Raw genomic sequence first — 21012 nt, forward strand, 5'->3', positions numbered from 1 at the left:
TAAGTGTTCATATCTAAGTCCTGACCCAGTCCTTTTGAGTAAGTAAGCAAAATTATATTTATGCAGCACTTTCTTAGATATAAAATCAGGAATTGTTGGCTCTTATGAAAGAACCAACAATGAATAAAAAATAGATAACAATAACAAGCAGATTTGAAAAGGGATGTTTTTAACTGGCTTGTAAAAGAGACCACAGATCTTAAGTCCAAAGGAAGAGGGTTATAGAGTCTGGGGGTCACTGAACAAAAGGTTCATCTTAGTATGGGGAACCATCAGCAGGCACTGGTCACAGGACCTCAGGGACCTGTGACAGACACATGGGTGCAGAAGCCCTCTGATAAAACCTGCTACCTATTCATGAAGAGCTCTCCAAGTCAGTACTTGCACTCTGAAAAGAAAAAAGGAAGCCAGAGTAGTTGCATCAAGATTTGAGTTACATGTTACTTGGAAGATCTTGTCAGAAGCCTGGCAGCACCAATCTACAACAGTTCTGGGGAGGTTTGCTAAAACGTGTATAGTGCATTGCAATAATCTAAGTCTGATCAAACAAAAGCATGTATAATTCTTTCCAGTTCAGGATGTGAGATAATTGTTTACAAGTGTTTCTCAGATGATGAAAACAGGAACAACCCAGAAACCTGACATGTGCATCTAAAGTAAAACTAGAATCAAAGATTATGCCAAGGTTCCTAACAGACAATTTTACCAAAGAAGCAAGGGGTCCAAGTGTCTCCTCTATTTCCTGAGTTTTGTCTTCATTAAATTGAAGAAAACTGTCTGTCATCCACCATTTAACAGAGTCAAAGCACTTTAACAAACTCTGGAGTTTAGACACTTCATTTGGGTGAACAAGGTGTGCAACTGAATATCTGCATAGCAGTGATAAGAGAGGTCTTTAAAGGTTGACAGAATTTATCCAAGGGGAAGCAAATACAATAAAACACAGCAGGGATCCTAAAACAAAACCTTGGGGTACACCAAAATGGACTGGATAAGGGGGAGATCTGTACTTAGAAGTAGATCCAAAAACAAAATATGAAGAGAACCACTCCAATGCAGATCCTGATACACCCACCCAGCACCTCAGCCTATCGAACAGAATGTGAGGGTCACCTATATCGAAAGGGGAGGGAAGACCCTACATAAGCAGGACCGAATAGTTTCCTGTGTCACTCTGTATCAAAATGTAATTTGATACTCTCAGAATAGCTGTTTTAGTTGAATGAGATCTATGAAAACCATGGTCAAGAATCCTGTACTGATCCAGAGCAGTAGGAAACTAGTTGACCACAATCTTCTCTAAACATCTTAGCAGTAAATGGAAGCTTGGAGATAGGTCTCGAACGGCCAAAAACAGAAGGACCCACATTATTATTTTTTTTTTCAAAAGCGGGTGAGTGGCAGCATTATTTAAATACGTGAGTAGGTACCTTACCAGAAGCCAGTGAAGCATTGACAATAGTGAGCACACCAGAACAAATACACTACAAGACATTTTTGAACAGACATGTAAGCAAGATGTCCAGAGAGCCAGAGGAGGCTTTCATTGTACCAAGAATGTGGCTAGCTGAAGTAAAGTTACTGGTGCAAAGCTGACTAAGATAACAGGGCGAGCTGTAGTTGAACCATCAGGACAGATGCTGAGGAAAAGTCATTGTCATTGTTTTGTTGACGGACTTGACCCACATGCTAAAAATCACTCAAGAGGCAGAGAAAAAGTTTATTTTTGAACTGGAATGGGTTATGGTGCGAGCCCCAGGACTGAGGCACAGAGAAGATCAGGCAAGTATGGAGTTGATCTGGGTGATGATAGTAATATGGAAGAGCAGGCTTGCTTACACAGTTGAAGATGAGAATCCGCCAGGGAGGTAGGGAGTGAAGTGGAGCCTGGGATTTTGGCAGACGGCTTGTCTGATGGCGATCTTTTCCTACATCCAAGGTAAGTGAAATGCGCATGGGTTGAGATTTGGTTCAGGACTGTTTCCAAACAGCAGACGGTGAGCTCTAGATGCCTGTACTTGCAGCTCGGTGGTGAGACACGGAGGGTTCGCTTATGCCTGAGGCCAGGGAGAACAAGGAGCTTAACGGCTGCCAGCTGGAGCTTGATCAGAGAGGGGATTCTTGGAGATCTTGAATCTCTTCTTAACTGAGAGTGACTGGAAGAGGAATCAGGACTAGGAAGTTCACCTGGGAAGGAGCAAAGACAGCAAGGTAAGAAACTATGGTCTCTTACAGAAGCTATCAATAGCTCTGGCCGGTTGAGTTACCACAATAGCCAAACACTCAGGCGCTGAAGTGCTGGCAACCTGTTCCTCATATACCCCTCCTGATGATGGTAATGAGCTACACCTGTCACCCTCTCACCCCAGGAGCTCAAGCGGCATCTAGTGGTGAAGCACAGTTAATAGCAGGCAAACAAACAGAAGACAGGATCTCCCAGACCCCAACAATTATTAAATTATAAATAAAAACGTTGACAGTCCTCATTTGAGGGTGTAGCAGCAAAAATTATGTCACTAATAATGTGGAATAACAACTTAGTGTTGCCTCAGCTCTTTGAAACCAGGTTAGAAACATATGTAGCCCTCACTTCCTTAACATTAACGCTTAAACTGTGAATATCATTTACACATAAAAGGACTGTAAACGGGTACTAATCTCATTTTAAAAGGTCAAATATTGTCTAAAAAAACAAAAACATTATTCATTAAAATTATCTGTTGACATATCAACATCATAAGGAGTGGATTAAAATAAAAACATGCTGGCAGTAAAGGAATTAAAGAAGCAAGAGCAGACCTCTTGGTAGGCTGAAGACTGTGTCACAGTTACAGATAAATTAAAAATAACACAGTGGTTGTTGAAAATAATGTCCTCAGCCCATAGAATCAACAGGACCTTAATGAGAAGAGAAGAATATCATATTCAATAGAAGATGATAACAGAGGTACTCAGACTCTAGATTTAGCCCTGTTAAACCAGACAAAGACAATCCAAACCCAGTACATCAATTGGAACTACATCTATGAACATCACCAAACAAAGAGGTGCCTTTTAACCAGGAACAGTGCAGACCAAACTAGTTATATGGCCAGTTTGTTGGTCTCTCCAGAACCATTTTTTTTTTCCAGTTTTTATTCATGAAGTGTTGGCTTCAGGCCAGAATAAAAAGAGTGCTGTCACATGACCAACCCTTTCCTGAACCACTTACAGTCATGGTAATAAGATTTGTTTAATATGGAAGAAAATTATCTAGTTTTTGTCTGAACCTGAAAACTTTTAAATCTGACCTGAAAAACACAAGAACCCACAAGTCACCATTTATTGAACAAAGATAAAACCAAACTGTAGCCTGTGTTTGAAGTACTTCTGATGTTCCAACAGGTTCTAGAGCCACCATTATCAGAAAGGGAGGACATTTGGCCCCCTCTTCCTTCCATAATCACTTCAGTTCTTTGAAGTTTGCAGACATTTATTTCTGAACAGCTTATGATAGGTCCCACAACAGCATTTGGATCAAGCTGAAGTTGAGTCCTTAAGTGGCCCATTGGCACACCTTGATTCGTTTCTTTTTCAGCTATTCTGTTGCAAATATTTTGCTGTTTGGGATAATTTTTCTACTGATGATCCTGTTTGGGCCAAGCTATCGCTTTCTGACAGATCGTCCCATATTTGACTCCAGAACACTTTAGTAAACAGAGTTTAGGTTAGACTCCATGAAGGGAAGGTGCCCAGGTCCTGTGGCTGAAAACAAGCCCAAATCATCAGCCCTCTACCGCTGTGCTTGAGAGTTGGTATGAGGTGGCTCCGCTTTAATCTCATCTGTCAAAAAAAACATTATTTAAGTCCTGTGACACTTTATAAGCCTAATCCATGCAGCCATATTCTGTTCAGAAAGAAACTTTTATTCTTCAACTATTTCCATGATTGTTCAGTTTCTGGTAACCGTCCTGTTATGAACTCTAACATAGTAACTGAGGCTTGTAGAGTCTGAGATGGGCTTGTGGGTGTTTGATCAGTTCTCTGAGCATTGCACGCTCTACCTTTGGGGTGAAGTTGGCAGATGTCCAAACCTGGGAAGGCTAATGGCTGTCTTAAATGTTTTCCACTTGTGAATAATCTTTTCTGTAGAATGATGAAATTTAAGTTTCATTTTCTACCGCTTATTCCATAGTGGGTCGCGGGGGAGCTGGTGCCTATCTCCAGCAGTCTATGTGCAACAGGCAGGGTACACCCTGGACAGGTCGCCAGTCCATCGCAGGGCAACACACAAACAACAAATTTAAGTTGTTTAACATAAACTCATGAGTTCTAGATGGATGTGCAACCAGTTATTCCTCCAATGTCATCCCTTGTTTGAATTGTGTTGTGTTAACCAACATGTGTTCATGGTTTATTTAGAGGCTGGTAAATAGATACAACCCTAGAAATAAAAGAGGGTGCATTGTCTTTTCTACCGTGATCTTATATATGGAGCAACAAAATCAAACTATATGAATTCTGCCACTAAAAAGTCAGTTTTCAAATCCAGTTTTACAATGCCGTATTTCAGCGTGTATTACTTCAAAATATCCCAGAAAATCATTTATTTTATTTTATTTTATTTTCCTTTACATTATAAAAGGTCTCAAATCACACCCTGAGTAATCCCTGTGAGCCTTGGAGTTTCCTGGTTATATATCATATGGTTAGAGCTTTCCTAAGCAGCTAAAAAACTCTTTAAACAACAGTTTCACATGTTTTATTAAGGGACCAGTTTTAATAGTAAAACACAAGTTATCTTACATGAAAATACTTTACAGCTCTGGGGATTTAACTGTATAAAAACAACGAAGGAATGATGTCAGCTGACTGAAAGGAAAGTAAGAAAAGCTGCACCACCTGCTGTTAGCAGAAGGTTACTGCAGTTCGTCTTTGCAACATTTAATTTCCTCCCTCATGAAGGTGTAAATACACCTGTCAGCAGAGGAGCTGATCCACCTTAGGAGTCATTGGGAAGGCCAAATAGTTTCACAGTCCCTGCCTCTCGGTTGCTGTCATATTTGCCCTCCTTGTCGTCACAGGCGTAGGCCAGCAGGGGTCTCTTCGGATGCCAGGCCACTGTGAACGTTGGAGAATCGCACTGCACCTCCCATAGCTTCTCACCTGCAAGATGTAAGTGAAGGCGTTTAAAGCCTATTGGTTTATTTTTAAATATTCCTTGGTCTAAAACTGGATAATTTCATTCATTTATACTCTAAGTGGATATCACTAAACAAATCCCACGTTTTTTTACAGAAGGATTTTATCTGTGGATGACGGTTAAGGTCCCAACGTATGGCAGTTCAGACTGCAACTTAACAAACTTTCCTTTTTATGTGTGAAGAACATTTGAAACAACAATATTAAAATAAAAAATAAAATAGGAGAGGTCTACAGGTCCAAACAGAACTGCTCAAGACAACCTTTAAGCTGAAACTCATCGTCCTGCTGAGCATTTTTGTTTAAAACTGGTTTTGGGTTGAAGGCCAACATGCTTCTAGAGTGGCCCTATTTTTGCTTTCATAAAATACCTTAAGTGTAATGTTGTTTAAACATTCATGTTCAGAATAGGAATGATTCAAATAAGACATTTTCATGATGAGTGGAAATGTCTGACTAGAATTGTAGCAAAAAGAAACAAATATCTGAATCTGCCTAGAAATATTTACACTTGTCAAATCCCACAGTTAAATGTCTCTTGTCATGGTTACTGACCTGTTTCCACCTCTGCGATGTCAATGAAATGATCCTCAGATGCGGAGGCCAACATCTTCCCATCATGGCTGAAGCTCAGTGTCCTCACTGGCCAGTCCAGTCTGCAGCACGAGAACCAGGGAGAAATAAAGACCCCAGATTCATTCAGACGTTCCTCTGAGGATAAATGGTTTAGGGAGGGAGAAACACAGACTAACCTGGAGAAGCAGCGCACACACACCAGCTCCTCGACGTCCCACAGACTAACGAGGGCGTCAGCGCTTCCTGTGGCGAAGTATTTCCCCGTGGGGTCGAACTTGATGCATATGCAGTTGGACGGGTGAGCGTTGATGGACTGGATGGGCTTCAGATCCGGATAACTGAACACAAAACACTCGGATCATTTCAGCTCTGAAGCACATAATAAATGTCTCAAGCAGGATCTCAACATCCAAGGTGTCTGACTCTAAAAGTCTTTGATTATTTGTACTTTTTCAGATTTAAATGGAGACAAGATGGAAGCAAAGGCAGTCCTGCAGAAAAAAATTCAATGACAAAGGCAGAAGGCAAATCCAAACAAATGTGAGAGTGAACTGAGAAAACCGGGAAAGAACATATAGAAAGTAGCTTTAGTTTCAAATAGTCTTAAAGAAATGAGGGATGAACTCTGCAGCCGTTGATAAAAGATCTAAATTCTGGATATTATTATAATTGCTTCCTGATTGGTAACATTGCCATCTGCCTCCTTTTAGCTGAAGCAGTTCCAACAAATACTTTATAATAATAAAACAATAAAGCAAAAAAAATAAAACATAAATAAATAAAAAACAAATAAAAATATAACAGGTCTTGTTGGATAAAAACATCTTTTTCCCAAACAGTTTTAAATGATTAAAAGTCAACATTTTACAAAATATTAATAACAATGAAAACAGAACATATCCCTAACCAATATGATAATAGCGATAAAAGTGATATAAATACAAAAACGTACCCACCAGCTTCAACCTTCCCAGGACCATTATGACCCTCCACATTAGCATACATATAATCTTGTTGCTCAGCTCTCCCCAGAGTTTCATATTAGACTCCTTCACTCCAGCAGCTGACCACTCTAGGAAGGTTATATCTAAATAAATGAGCATCCAATTGTTTGAGAGTATTGTGCGATCTTTCCAGTTCATTGCAATCACTCTCATACATAGTGACTGACAGATGTGAAGTCATTCAAGTTATTCAAGAGTAAAATAGATGCCTATTACAGGTGCATTTATACCAAATAATGTGGACATCTGAGCAAGATTTACTTTACAAAATGCAGCCAAAGCTAGAGGGCTAATTACAGGTCCTTCTCAAAATATTAGCATATTGTGATAAAGTTCATTATTTTCCATAATGTCATGATGAAAATTTAACATTCATATATTTTAGATTCATTGCACACTAACTGAAATATTTCAGGTATTTTATTGTCTTAATACGGATGATTTTGGCATACAGCTCATGAAAACCCAAAATTCCTATCTCACAAAATTAGCATATTTCATCCGACCAAAAAAAGAAAAGTGTTTTTAATACAAAAAACGTCAACCTTCAAATAATCATGTAGAGTTATGCACTCAATACTTGGTCGGGAATCCTTTTGCAGAAATGACTGCTTCAATGCGGCGTGGCATGGAGGCAATCAGCCTGTGGCACTGCTGAGGTCTTATGGAGGCCCAGGATGCTTCGATAGCGGCCTTTAGCTCATCCAGAGTGTTGGGTCTTGAGTCTCTCAACGTTCTCTTCACAATATCCCACAGATTCTCTATGGGGTTCAGGTCAGGAGAGTTGGCAGGCCAATTGAGCACAGTGATACCATGGTCAGTAAACCATTTACCAGTGGTTTTGGCACTGTGAGCAGGTGCCAGGTCGTGCTGAAAAATGAAATCTTCATCTCCATAAAGCTTTTCAGCAGATGGAAGCATGAAGTGCTCCAAAATCTCCTGATAGCTAGCTGCATTGACCCTGCCCTTGATAAAACACAGTGGACCAACACCAGCAGCTGACACGGCACCCCAGACCATCACTGACTGTGGGTACTTGACACTGGACTTCTGGCATTTTGGCATTTCCTTCTCCCCAGTCTTCCTCCAGACTCTGGCACCTTGATTTCTGAATGACATGCAGAATTTGCTTTCATCCGAAAAAAGTACTTTGGACCACTGAGCAACAGTCCAGTGCTGCTTCTCTGTAGCCCAGGTCTGGGGAATGCGGCACCTGTAGCCCATTTCCTGCACACGCCTGTGCACGGTGTCTCTGGATGTTTCTACTCCAGACTCAGTCCACTGCTTCCGCAGGTCCCCCAAGGTCTGGAATCGGCCCTTCTCCACAATCTTCCTCAGGGTCCGGTCACCTCTTCTCGTTGTGCAGCGTTTTCTGTCACACTTTTTCCTTCCCACAGACTTCCCACTGAGGTGCCTTGATACAGCACTCTGGGAACATCCTATTCGTTCAGAAATGTCTTTCTGTGTCTTACCCTCTTGCTTGAGGGTGTCAATAGTGGCCTTCTGGACAGCAGTCAGGTCGGCAGTCTTACCCATGATTGGGGTTTTGAGTGATGAACCAGGCTGGGAGTTTTAAAGGCCTCTTTTGCAGGTGTTTAGAGTTAACTCGTTGATTCAGATGATTAGGTTCATAGCTCGTTTAGAGACCCTTTTAATGATATGCTAATTTTGTGAGATAGGAATTTTGGGTTTTCATGAGCTGTATGCCAAAATAATCCATATTAAGACAATAAAAGACCGGAAATATTTCAGTTAGTGTGCAATGAATCTAAAATATATGAATGTTAAATTTTCATCATGACATTATGGAAAATAATGAACTTTATCACAATATGCTAATATTTTGAGAAGGACCTGTATTTATTCTTCCACAAGATGAAAACAAATATGTCCTAGATGTATGATCCAGGATCTACTGACATAAATTCAGGGATAGACGTTTTCCCATGCTCCCCATTGAAAACAATGCATATTCTGTAAATTTATTGTTTAACTCAATTAAATAATCAAATAATGGTGCAGAACCTGGTCTTTACTCGACACAAAGTAGATCACTGTGAAGAATCTAAAAGTTTTTTTCTTAATCGGAACTACTAATAGACAAAAATACTGACTGATACTGACACTTTAATGAGCCAACAGGACACATTCAACAACATCCTGCAGGTTCAGGTTCACAGATCCATTTGGTTCCTACCTTAGAATATTAATGCAGCCGTTCCCGTTAGTAAGGAAGAACATGTCGTTGTCATTATTCCAGGAAATCTCGTTCACCTCGAACTTGAACTGCTCCTCAGCCCTGGATCGGTGCGTCTTGGCATCAATGAAGGTCACCACGTCATCTTTGTTCCCGACTGCGATGGTCTGACCGTCTGGACTCCAGCAGATATTGATGTTCTCACCTTAACAAAAAAAAAAAGTTCATAAAATGATTTGATCACTTCCAAATCTTTGCTGGGTTCAGATTCCAGCAGTCGAAGGAATGATCATACCCTTCGTGTTGACTGTAGCGACACATTTGGTAGTGCGCACGTCCCATATGCGAATGGTTTTGTCTCCGGATGCAGTGACGAACAGATCCGGGTTGGTTGGATGCCAGCACAGCTGATCCACACTGTCGCTGTGTCCTCTGTAGTTGTTCTCTTTCACCTAGAGAAAGAAACAAGCTTTAGTTTAAAGAGCCAGGAGACATTTCTGCTATAAAACGGAGCAGAGATAAAAAATAAATCACTGAGGAACAAGTGGAAGAGCTTCTTTCAGATGTTCAGCGTTTTCCTTTAGTCCGATGGCATCTGAATAAAGCTTTTCATTAGACATAACAGTGGTGCAATAGAAAACGAATCTACATTTGTTAGGGGACTTTCAAGCCCAAGCCATACGACTGTTTCTGAGTTTGACCCTAAAGTCTCTCTTTTTAAACAACTACAATGCAGTTTCCCTTGTCCTTAGACTGCTGGTGGACATGTTGCCCAGTTTCCCTCACTCTGCTGTCCTTCTACTCTCCATTTATGTATAACTTGCAGTCATTGCTACCATTATGTTCTTTCCTTTGTTTTCTTTCCACAGACGATACGAAAGGCCAAGTGTTTCTGAGCCTTTCTTGTCCCTACAACCCCCTGCCAGTTGAAGCAGATTGACACTTTTTGTTTGAAAGGAGTGGTTCCTGACCGAATCTGTTGGCTTCTTTAAATAATAGTGTATTCATTTGCAGTTGATGATAATCCGAAACTAACTATATTGTATTTCAATCAACAGAATTTGGGTTTAAATTCCAGTTTGTTTTATAATTATCTTATAAAGGGCCTTGAGATGACCTTTGAAGTGCATCGACGCTGTATAAATGAACTGCGGCCTGGATACGCGCGGCGCCGTCATGTTACATAGCAGTCCTGATTCTCTAATTATGTTTAATGGAGACTACGTCGAAGAAAAACGGTTTTGGTGCGGCACGGGAAAAACAAAACATAGAAATATATCGGATTTGGAAAAGGTGGATTTGGGCATAAACTGGTATGTGAATGGTTCAGTTGGAAATGGAGACAGGAAATGAGGAAGACATGGATTTTGAAGGGTGGACGCCAGCGGGGAGAGGAAGAGGGACAGGATGTGGAAGAAATAAAATAGATGAAGGAAAGGGAATTGGTGATATTCAAGGTAGTAAACGAGAATTGGATGGAAGCAGTTCAGAAGAAGAAGAGGAAAGTTAAGAGGAAAGTTAAGAGGGAGGAATTTAAAATAATATTAAAACTTAAGAACGAGGAAGAACAGGATAACATCAGACCCATTGTGGTGTCAAGAAAGATAAAAAAGAAAAGTGGAGATGTTGAAATGGTAACGATTTTGAGAAATGGAAACTTATTGGTAGTTTGTAAAAATGAAGAACAAAAGAATAAGGCTTTAAAGGTGGATAATATCTGCAAAAAAAACTGTGTTGGAGAAAATAAAAAAATCAGAGGAGTGATTTATGGGATCCATCTAGATGAAGATCTTGATAAAATTAAGAGAAGTATTATAGGTGCAAAAGTGAATAACTTGAAGAGATTGTCAAAAACAATAAATGGAGAAAAAGTAGGAAGTATGTCAATCCTCATTGAATTTGAAAAAAAAGAGTTGCCACAAAACATTAAAATAGGTTATCTCAGCTTTCAGGTTAGACCTTATATCCCTCCGCCACTTCGTTGTTTCAAATGTCAAAGGTATGGACACATAGCAGCAGTTTGTAAAGGGAAGCAGAGATGTCCTAAATGTGGTGAAGATCACAAGTTTGAAGAATGTAAAGAAGAAGTACAAGAAAAATGTAACTGTGGAGGGCAACATAGAGTTAACTAAAAACATAAACTATGCAGAAGCAGTTAAAAATGTGAAGGAAAAGAAAACAAGAAAAATTGAACAAATAGCAAATCAAATTCCACAGCAAAGCAAAGTACAGTCAGAAGAAAATGTTACAATATCAGTAGAAAAACTAGTATTATTTGTAGCATATGTTATCAACTGTACTGACCAAGCCAAGCATAAAACTGAGAAGATTAAAATAATAGTGAGAGGAGCTGAAAAGTTTTTGGGGTTTAAGGAGGGATCGTGGGAGAACATAAATAAAAAGTTGGAGGTAGATGGGAGACAAGGACCATCTGGTGAAAGTACATGTTAATATTACAATGAAATGCAAGAAGTTTAATCGCTAACAGACAAGAACTTAAAGGTTATATTGATAGTCTTGAAGAACAACCAGAAATTATTTGTGTTCAGGAAACATGGTTAAAAACAACATTGGATTTTGTGATAAAAGGATATGATGGTGTAAGAAGAGATCGACAGGAGAGAAGTGGTGGAGGATGTGGAATATTTATTAAGCAAGGGATACAATATCAGGTATTAGGGAAAGGGAAAGAACTTGAATATATAGTAATTGAGATATGGGAACAAGAAGGTAAATTTAAAATAATAAATTTTTATAATCCATGTAAAACATTGTCAATTGAAATAATGGAGGAGTTAAATGAATATTTGGAAGGGAAAGTAATTTGGTGTGGAGATTTTAATGCAAATAGTACATTGTGGGGTAATTGTAATGATAAAAATGGACAAGTTATAGAAGAATTAATGGAAATAAAAAATCTAGTATGTATTAATGATGGGAGGGGAACAAGAATCAATGTAAGAACAGGGATGGAATCAGTTATTGATTTAACAATGTTTCAAATGGTTTAGCTGGTAGTTGTGAGTGGGGCATTGATAAAAAATCAACAATAGGTAGTGATCATTATCCCATTACAATAAGAGTAGGATTAACTTTAAATAATAAGAAGATAAATGTCAATAAAAAACTAAATTTTAATAAGGCAGACTGGACTAAATTTAGATACTTGAGTTAAATAAACTTAGGGAAAGTAGATATGAGAATGGATATAAATGATGTAAATTTAAACATTTGTAAGGTAATCATGGAAGCAGCAGATAATTCTATAAATAAAGTAGGGTGTAAAAGTAATAAGAAAATGGTACCATGGTGGACAAATGAATGTAAAGAAGCAATAAAGTTAAGAAATAAAGCATTTAAGGTACTAAAAGGAAATCCAATTTATAAGAATTTAATTGATTATAAAAGAAAGAAAGCAATAGTAAGGAGAACTATTAAGAAGGTAAAAAGAGAATATTGGAGAAATTTCTGTAGCACAATAGGAAAAGTAACAAAAATAGAAATAATTTGGAAAATAATTAAAAGAATGAATGGCATAAAGAGAGTTTGAATATCCTATATTAAAAATAAATAATATAAATATAATAAAAGATGAAGATAAAGTTGAAATATTGGCAAGAATATTTAGTAAAATTAACAGTTCAAATAATATTAGTGAAGAGGGAAGAAAAGGAAGAGAAAATACAAAACTTATATATAAAGATGTATTACAGAGTGTTGAAGAAACAAATAATCTGTTAAATGTTGAATTTACAAAAGCTGAATTAAATTATGCACTTAAGAAGACAAAAAATACAGCACCAGGTAAAGATCAAATTTGGTACAGATTTATAAGGCAACTTAGTGAAAAATCGAAAGATATAATATTACAATTATATAATAAAAGATATGGGAGGAGGGAAAATTACTACTGAACTGGAAGGAATCAATTATAGTACCAATAGCTAAACCAGGAAAAGATAACTCAAATCCAGGAAATTATAGACCAATAGCTTTAACATCAAATCTATGTAAAATAATGGAAAAAATGATTAATAGTAGACTAGTATATTATTTAAATAATAAAGGATATATGTCAAAGTATCAAAGTGGTTTTAGAAAAGGGAGGAGTACTAATGACCCAATGCTATGTTTAGAGCATGAAATTAGAAGAGCACAGGTAAATAAAGAAAGTGTAGTGGCAGTATTTTTTGATATAGAAAAAGCATATGATATGATGTGGGTGGAGGGATTATTAATTAAATTACAAATACTGGGCATTAAAGGGAAAATATTTAAATGGATCAAAGACTTTTTAACAAATAAGAAAATACAAGTTAGAATTGGGGAAGTGATCTCAGGAAAATATATAGTAGAAAATGGAAGTCCACATTATTATAAGTCCGTTATTGTTTTCAATTATGATAAATGATGTTTTTAAAGATATTGGAAAAGTAATGGGATGTTCACTTTTTGCAGACGATGGAGCTGTTTGGAAAAGAGGAAAAAATGTAGATTTCATTGTAAAGAAATTACAAGAGGTTATTATTGAAATAGAGAAATGGGCGTTACAATGGGGATTTAAGTTTTCAGTTGAAAAAACTAAAGTAATGATATTTAATCAGAAAAAAATAAACAAGGAAATAAAATTAAAATTATATAACCAAGAATTAAAGCAAGTAAAGAGTATAACATTTTTAAGATTATGGTTTGATAAAAAACTAAAATGGAATATACATATTCAAAAAGTTGTTGATAAATGTAAGAAAATTTTAAATATTATGAGATGCTTGGCTGGCAGTGACTGGGGAGCAGATAGGAAATCACTAAAACAGATTTACACAGGAATGATAAGATCTAACATAGATTTTGGTTGTATAGTTTACGGTTCAGCAGCTAAAACACATCTGGTTAAATTAGATATTATCCAACATCAGGCATTAAGATTATGTACTGGAGCATTTAAAACTACACCAACAGCAGCAATAGAAATAGAAATGGGAGAAATGCCGTTAGAGTTAAGAAGAATAAAACTAGAAATAAATTATTGGTTAAATTTACAAGGTAATAACTTGGATCATCCAATTTGAAAAAGAAAAGAAAGAAATGAAGAGTTTTGGATAGACAATTGAAAATAAAAGAATTTAAAATGATTGATTTAGAAATTAGTCAAACATCACCAATATCAATTATACCACCATGGATTCTACCAGAAGCAACAGTAGATATGTCAATAATGGAAAAGAAGCAAGATAAATCTTCCATCGTAGATAGTTAATCAGTACAGATACATTTAAATAATTATTATAGATATATTCAAATATATACAGATGCATCAAAAATAAATGGAAAAGTAGGAATAGCTTTTGTAGTACCAAAATTCAATCTAAAAATAGGAAAACAAATTACAGACGGCTTATCAGTATACACAGGAGAAATATTGGCAATATTATTAGCTTTACAATGGGTAGAAGACATAAAATCATTAAAAACAGTCATTTGCTCAGATTCAAGCTCTGCATTATTAACTTTAAAATATAATCAATCAGATAGTAGGATGGACATTTTATTAGAAATATTTCATACATTATACAGAATACAAAAAATGGGCTTGATAGTTATATTTGTGTGGGTTCCAGCACATATTGGAGTAGAAGGAAACGAGAGAGCAGATAAAATAGCAAAGAGGGTAATTCAAAATCCTATTAGTTTTATAGTTAAAACAAGTAAATCTGAGGGAAAGAGTATTGTTCAAGGAAAGCTGATGGAAAAATGGAAAAAAAGGTGGGATGAAGGAAAAACAGGAAGATGGTTTTATTAAATTCAGAAGATAGTAGGAGAAAGAAGAAATGGAAGACGAAATAAAAAGGAGGAAAGATTGATAACACGGTTAAGATTTGGGCATACAGGACTTAATTATACCCTTTTTAAAATTCAAAAGCATAATACTGGTAAATATGATTACTGTGGAAAATATGAAACAATGTTATGTTATGTTAGAATGTCATAAATATGAAAGAGAAAGAAGATATATGACGAGAGAGTTTGAAGGTATAAAGGAAAAGGTTAATTTATTAGATATTTTGAGGAAGAATTTAGGGAGTAGACATATAAAAATAGTAATTCGATTTTTAAAGAAAACTAAATTATTTCACAGAATTTGATTATAGTAGATACATTTGTGAAAGTATGGAGGATATAGATCGGTAGAATACAAAGTAATGTGTAAGTATGTGTATATATATATATATATATATATATATATATATATATATATATATATATATATAGGTAGGATCTATTTATTTATTTAACTTGTAGAATTTAAACATACAGGGGTTGGACAATGAAACTGAAACACCTGGTTTTAGACCACAATAATTTATTAGTATGGTGTAGGGCCTCCTTTTGCGGCCAATACAGCGTCAATTCATCTTGGGAATGACATATACAAGTCCTGCACAGTGGTCAGAGAGATTTTAAGCCATTCTTCTTGCAGGATAGTGGTCGGGTCACTACGTGATACTGGTGGAGGAAAATGTTTCCTGACTCGCTCCTCCAAAACACCCCAAAGTGGCTCAATAATATTTAGATCTGGTGACTGTGCAGGCCATGGGAGATGTTCAACTTCACTTTCATGTTCATCAAACCAATCTTTCACCAGTCTTGCTGTGTGTATTGGTGCATTGTCATCCTGATACACGGCACCACCTTCAGGATACAATGTTTGAACCATTGGATGCACATGGTCCTCAAGAATGGTTCGGTAGTCCTTGGCAGTGACGCGTCCATCTAGCACAAGTATTGGGCCAAGGGAATGCCATGATATGGCAGCCCAAACCATCACTGATCCACCCCCATGCTTCACTCTGGGCATGCAACAGTCTGGGTGGTACGCTTCTTTGGGGCTTCTCCACACCGTAACTCTCCCGGATGTGGGGAAAACAGTAAAGGTGGACTCATCAGAGAACAATACATGTTTCACATTGTCCACAGCCCAAGATTTGCGCTCCTTGCACCATTGAAACCGACGTTTGGCATTGGCATGAGTGACCAAAGGTTTGGCTATAGCAGCCCGGCCGTGTGTATTGACCCTGTGGAGCTCCCGACGGACAGTTCTGGTGGAAACAGGAGAGTTGAGGTGCACATTTAATTCTGCCGTGATTTGGGCAGCTGTGGTTTTATGTTTTTTGGATACAATCCGGGTTAGCACCAGAACATCACTTTCAGACAGCTTCCTCTTGTGTCCACAGTTAATCCTGTTGGATGTGGTTCGTCCTTCTTGGTGGTATGCTGACATTACCCTGGATATCGTGGCTCTTGATACATCACAAAGACTTGCTGTCTTGGTCACAGATGCGCCAGCAAGACGTGCACCAACAATTTGTCCTCTTTTGAACTCTGGTATGTCACCCATAATGTTGTGTGCATTTCAATATTTTGAGCAAAACTGTGCTCTTACCCTGCTAATTGAACCTTCACACTCTGCTCTTACTGGTGCAATGTGCAATCAATGAAGACTGGCTACCAGGCTGGTCCAATTTAGCCATGAAACCTCCCTCACTAAAATGACAGGTGTTTCAGTTTCATTGTCCAACCTGTACATGTAAATAGATAGACCGACACGCCAATAACACCAAGAAGAAGAAGAATTATGTTTAATGTAAGTATAGCCGAATAACAACTTACATACGGTTTTAAAAATAGGTAAGAGGGCATTTTGTTATCTGACGTTGTATGAAAATAAAACCCGGGTGTTTTAAAAATGCCACATCCACCTTATACTGCTGTCAGAGATTTCAACTTAATCTGAATCAGTATAAATTTAGAGACTTTATTAACTTTCTGACAACAGAAGAAGTGTGTGTGAATGAGAACAGCTTTGTGGAGAATTCGGCCATAATAAAATACAGTATGTGCAAGCACAGAAAATAATACAGTAGAGAGAGTTTAACGGGACCATGCACTGCACTGTGCGAGTTTACTCACCAAACGGTCCTTCTCCAGGATAAAAACGCTGGCTGTTTTATCAAACGAACCGGAGGCGAGCCTCCTTCCGTCACAGCTCCAAGCCACCGAATGCACTTTGGCTGTATGGGCCGGAAATTCTCGACTTTTGTTGTTATTTTTGAAGCTTTCCTGCATTTCTTGGTAATACTGCGACGCCATCATATCCCTATTAATCTTCTTCTTCGGAGGATTTGAAGCGAAGAGACCGCCCTCATGTGGCTTGGTTATGTTTTACAGTCATATTTTTTTATACAGTACGCCCAGCGCCCTGGAAAATTATTCATTCCCCTTTAAAACTTTTGAACATTTTGTCACTTTGCAACTACAGACTTCAAAGTGTTTTATTAAGATTTTCTGCGATAGACCAACACAAAGATGTTTTCAGCCTCCCTGAGTTATTTGAATACTTTGTAGAAGCACCTTTCACTGCAGTTACAGCTGCAGGTCTTCTGGGGTGTGTCTGGAGCAGCTTTGGACATGTACACTTTTTAGCCATTCTTCCTTTCAAAATAGCTCAAGCTTAGTCAGATTTAATGGGAAGCATCGGTGAACATCAGTTTTAAAGCTTTGCCACAGATTCTCAGGTAAATTTAAGACTGGACTTTTACTGGTCCATACTAGCCCATGTATATAATTTGGTCTAAACCACTCTATTATAACACTGTAATATGGTTAGTGTAATTGGAATATTGTTAGTGTCGCTGTCCTGCTGGATAGTAACCCTCCACCCCAGTCTCTGTTGCAAACTCTTACAAGTTTTCTTCCAGAATTGATTGAAATTTGGCTCATTCCATCTCCCCATTAACTCAGACCAGCTCCTCTATCCCTGCTGCAGAAAAACATCTCCACAGCATTATGCTGCCTCTCCCATGTTTTACTAGAGAGAAGGTGTGTTCAGGGTGGTTTACAGTGTTTTTACAATTTTTACCACTCATAGCAAACATAGGTCAGAGATTCTAGCTTTGCTTTCATTTCATCTGAACACCATCTCCCACGTTTGCTGTCTTCCCTTCATGACTTGTGGAAAACTGCAAACAAGGCTTTTCTTCTAACAATGGCACTCTGTTTGCCTCTCGTCCAATAAAAGCCAGATGTGTGAAGAACACAACCAATAGTTGTCCTGTAAAAGAATTGTACACCTGAGCTGTTGATCTCTGAAGTTCTTCCAGAGTTACCATAAGGACTCCTGGCTGCTTCTGCTATCCTCGCTCGGCCTGTCAGTTTAGGTCAGGTGGCTGCAACCTTTACTTTCCACACTATAGCCATTTTACCTCACTCCTATTACATAAATGTTGCATTGAGCTATAAAACGTACACGACCCTTAATAAAAGCATAGCTTATTTTATTAAACATTTACTTGAATAGGTTTTAAAATAAATAAAAACCTCCCACCTTTATCAGACTTTTGTGTTAATCTATAACATCTCAATAATATAAAATGAGATTGCTTTTAGTTTTTCCTATTTTAGAACATATTAAACTTTCTTTGCTGACTTGTCATCAACTGATTGGTTAGATTCTGTGTAAGTCTGCCAATATTTATATGCCTTTTCATTTATTTGCACTGACATAACTGAATGAAATGAATCAGAAACGTTACGACAGTGTTCAGGAGAGACAAGAAGGTGAAAGGAGCTTGTAAAGATGCTTCACGCTGCAAAAAATTTGTTAATATTTTTTAAAGGGGAAAAAGCGGTTTAAAAATACACCACTGAGCTACAGCTGCAGTAAAATCTTACTTTCTTAGAAATTCAAAAATAATTATACCTATACTGCCTCCCTGTGTCCAAAAGATGAAAACCACAACATTTTCTGTGACAGGTGCCAGTTTCTTCAAATAAATACAAACTTGTTTCATTCCGTTAAATTGCATTTATTTCAAGTGATTTTAAAATGAAAATCCATGAAGTTAAAACTTTAACAATCTGTTTATATTCCCAAAAAGCACACAGCTACTAAATCACATACAGGTAATCCCTTTAGGTAGCCACATTATTAACAAATGCATTCAGAGGATGCAAAATGTTACCCGGCTGCAGGTTGTCCTTTTCTGCTTTATGGAGGTTTTGTGCGAGGCCTCATTGTGCAGAAAATCCAGCCCTGCATGTGCAGCAGAACTGTACAGTCCTAGTCCTCAGTATGAGAATAAAATACACCAAACAAACAGAACAAATGCACTTTATAATGTGAGTCTGTGTGTTAAAAAAGAACAACAAGGTGTGTGAAAGCTTCATACAAATGTGCCTCACGTAGTTTGCATAAAAGTGTTCAGAAAAGGTGTAAATGTATACTGTAGAAAATAAAAGTCAAGGATTACACGAGAAGCATAATAAAATGTGCATTATAGGGCTCAGTGCTGATTTAGTGCAGGAAGACGTCTTAACTCCAGTGGAGGAACTATGACAGCATCTCACAAGTTTTCACGCTACAAATAGATGTTTTTAGGACGTTTTGGTGTAGAGGCAGCTGTCAGTGGAGAGGTAGAGAAAATACACAAGCAACTCACTCCTCCAAAGCACTTCTACTCCACATTTAACCAGAAAACATGGCTTTCTGTTGGGGTTTTTTCAACGTCAACTCCCTTGACCTGGTGAAGATCTGTCTCTTGGATCCTGAGAACGTTCCTGCTTGATGTGCTACATCTATTCCTGCTGAAATATGTCAATCAAAATCGATTTTACATTTTCCACCTTCCAAACTTGCCTAATGTCCTGTTACGCTGATAGTCAACACGCTGGAGCTGAAACTGAAGCAGCAGAAGTGGTGGAGAGGAACCCTGGTTGTAAAAACATATTCCTGGACGTTTGTACTCAGGAACAGGTTCAGATTAACAGAGGAAGCTCAGGATCGATAAAACAGTCAGGGCTGCACACTTAAAGGGTCACACAACTGAAGGCATCTTGACTAAAAATGCACATTTACTCAGATTTCTGGACTTCTGTGTTACTAAGCCTCCATCAGAGGCAGGTGCTTGCTTAAAATAAAACAGAACAAACCTTTTCGCAAGTCAATGAAATAATAATAAAAAACATTAAGAAATACATATTTAACCACCAGTGGCACAATATTGATACTCCGGTTATTATGTTGTATAAACCCCTTTTGCCATTTGCACACAAAAAAAATCTTCTTACACTTGGAGCAGAGCGATGGATCTTTGATCATTCAAATGTCTCTAGATTGTCCAGAGTTTGGGTCCTCTCTTTTTTTTTTTCTTCTCCTTAGCTGCCTCCAGATCCATAGGATTAAGCTCTAGGGCAAAGATAACCAACCTTTTTTCCATGGTTATGTGTCAGCCAAACCGTTTCTGTGCTGATTTGGCCATATGCTTTAGATCTTTATGCTACACAGACCTAATGATGACTCATCTTCAGTTTTCTGGCAAAGGCCACTGGATTTCTTATTTTTTTTGAACACCCTGGTATTTTAAAGAGTTCATGGTGCCATGCAACATTTTCAGGGCCTTTAGAAGAAAAACAGGCCCACAGCACAGATCCATAAAAATCCACAGATCCCCCCATTGTACCTAACAGTAGAGCATGAAGTGATTTTCCACATATTCAAATCATGTTTTACGCCAACCCCATATGGAGTCTTTTTGCCAAAAAGATCAATCTGACCAAAACTATCTGTTCAAGTTAAGTCAAAGTTGAGGTTAGAAAACACATGTTAACATTTGTGATAAGGACAAAGAACAGTTTTTTTTTCCAAGGGTATCACTTACAAGCAATTACTTGGCGTATAGATAGCATCTGGTGGTTATTCTTGCTATCTATTTTTGCTGCAGTTCTCTAACCCTGACCATCCTTCTAGCTGTGTGTGGTGGCAAGATAAACTGGGCTCCCACTCCCACAGTTCCACTTGTTATAAAGGTTTTAATTATTGCTCTGACTGTAGATAAGGGCCAGATGAGGAGCTATGTTCTTGTAAGAATTTCCCAAGTTATGTAGACTTAATACCATGTTTTCTTGTCTTTACCATTATGAAGAGTAGCCAGGAGAAAACGGCCCTTAGTCATGCTATATTGAAACCTCAAGGAAACAGAAAGTTATGGATTACTAAGG

The 21012-nt window shown here is 37.8% G+C and overlaps 1 protein-coding gene across 1 annotated transcript; it reads right to left on the reverse strand.

The window, feature by feature from the left end:
• Nucleotides 1-4726: 4726 nt before the first annotated feature.
• Nucleotides 4727-17145, reverse strand: thoc3 (THO complex 3). Its single transcript, XM_047353639.1, has 6 exons — nucleotides 16927-17145; nucleotides 9254-9410; nucleotides 8959-9163; nucleotides 5934-6095; nucleotides 5737-5837; nucleotides 4727-5145 (listed from the first exon to the last, which is right to left on the reverse strand). Exons 1-6 carry the CDS (start codon nucleotides 17107-17109, stop codon nucleotides 4982-4984), a joined length of 972 nt encoding a protein of 323 aa, XP_047209595.1. The 5' UTR covers nucleotides 17110-17145; the 3' UTR covers nucleotides 4727-4981.
• Nucleotides 17146-21012: the final 3867 nt, after the last annotated feature.

This window comes from Girardinichthys multiradiatus, chromosome 23, assembly GCF_021462225.1.
Source record: "Girardinichthys multiradiatus isolate DD_20200921_A chromosome 23, DD_fGirMul_XY1, whole genome shotgun sequence".
NCBI lineage: Eukaryota > Metazoa > Chordata > Actinopteri > Cyprinodontiformes > Goodeidae > Girardinichthys > Girardinichthys multiradiatus.

Excerpts from the sequence above, each read along its gene's own strand:
- thoc3 (XM_047353639.1), bottom strand. The coding sequence starts at position 17,109 with ATGATGGCGTCGCAGTATTACCAAGAAATGCAGGAAAGCTTCAAAAAT. Across the intron at positions 5,838-5,933 it reads TGTGTGCGCTGCTTCTCCAG|ACTGGACTGGCCAGTGAGGA; the intron begins GTTAGTCTGTGT and ends CTCGTGCTGCAG. Across the intron at positions 5,146-5,736 it reads CATCGCAGAGGTGGAAACAG|GTGAGAAGCTATGGGAGGTG; the intron begins GTCAGTAACCAT and ends TACATCTTGCAG.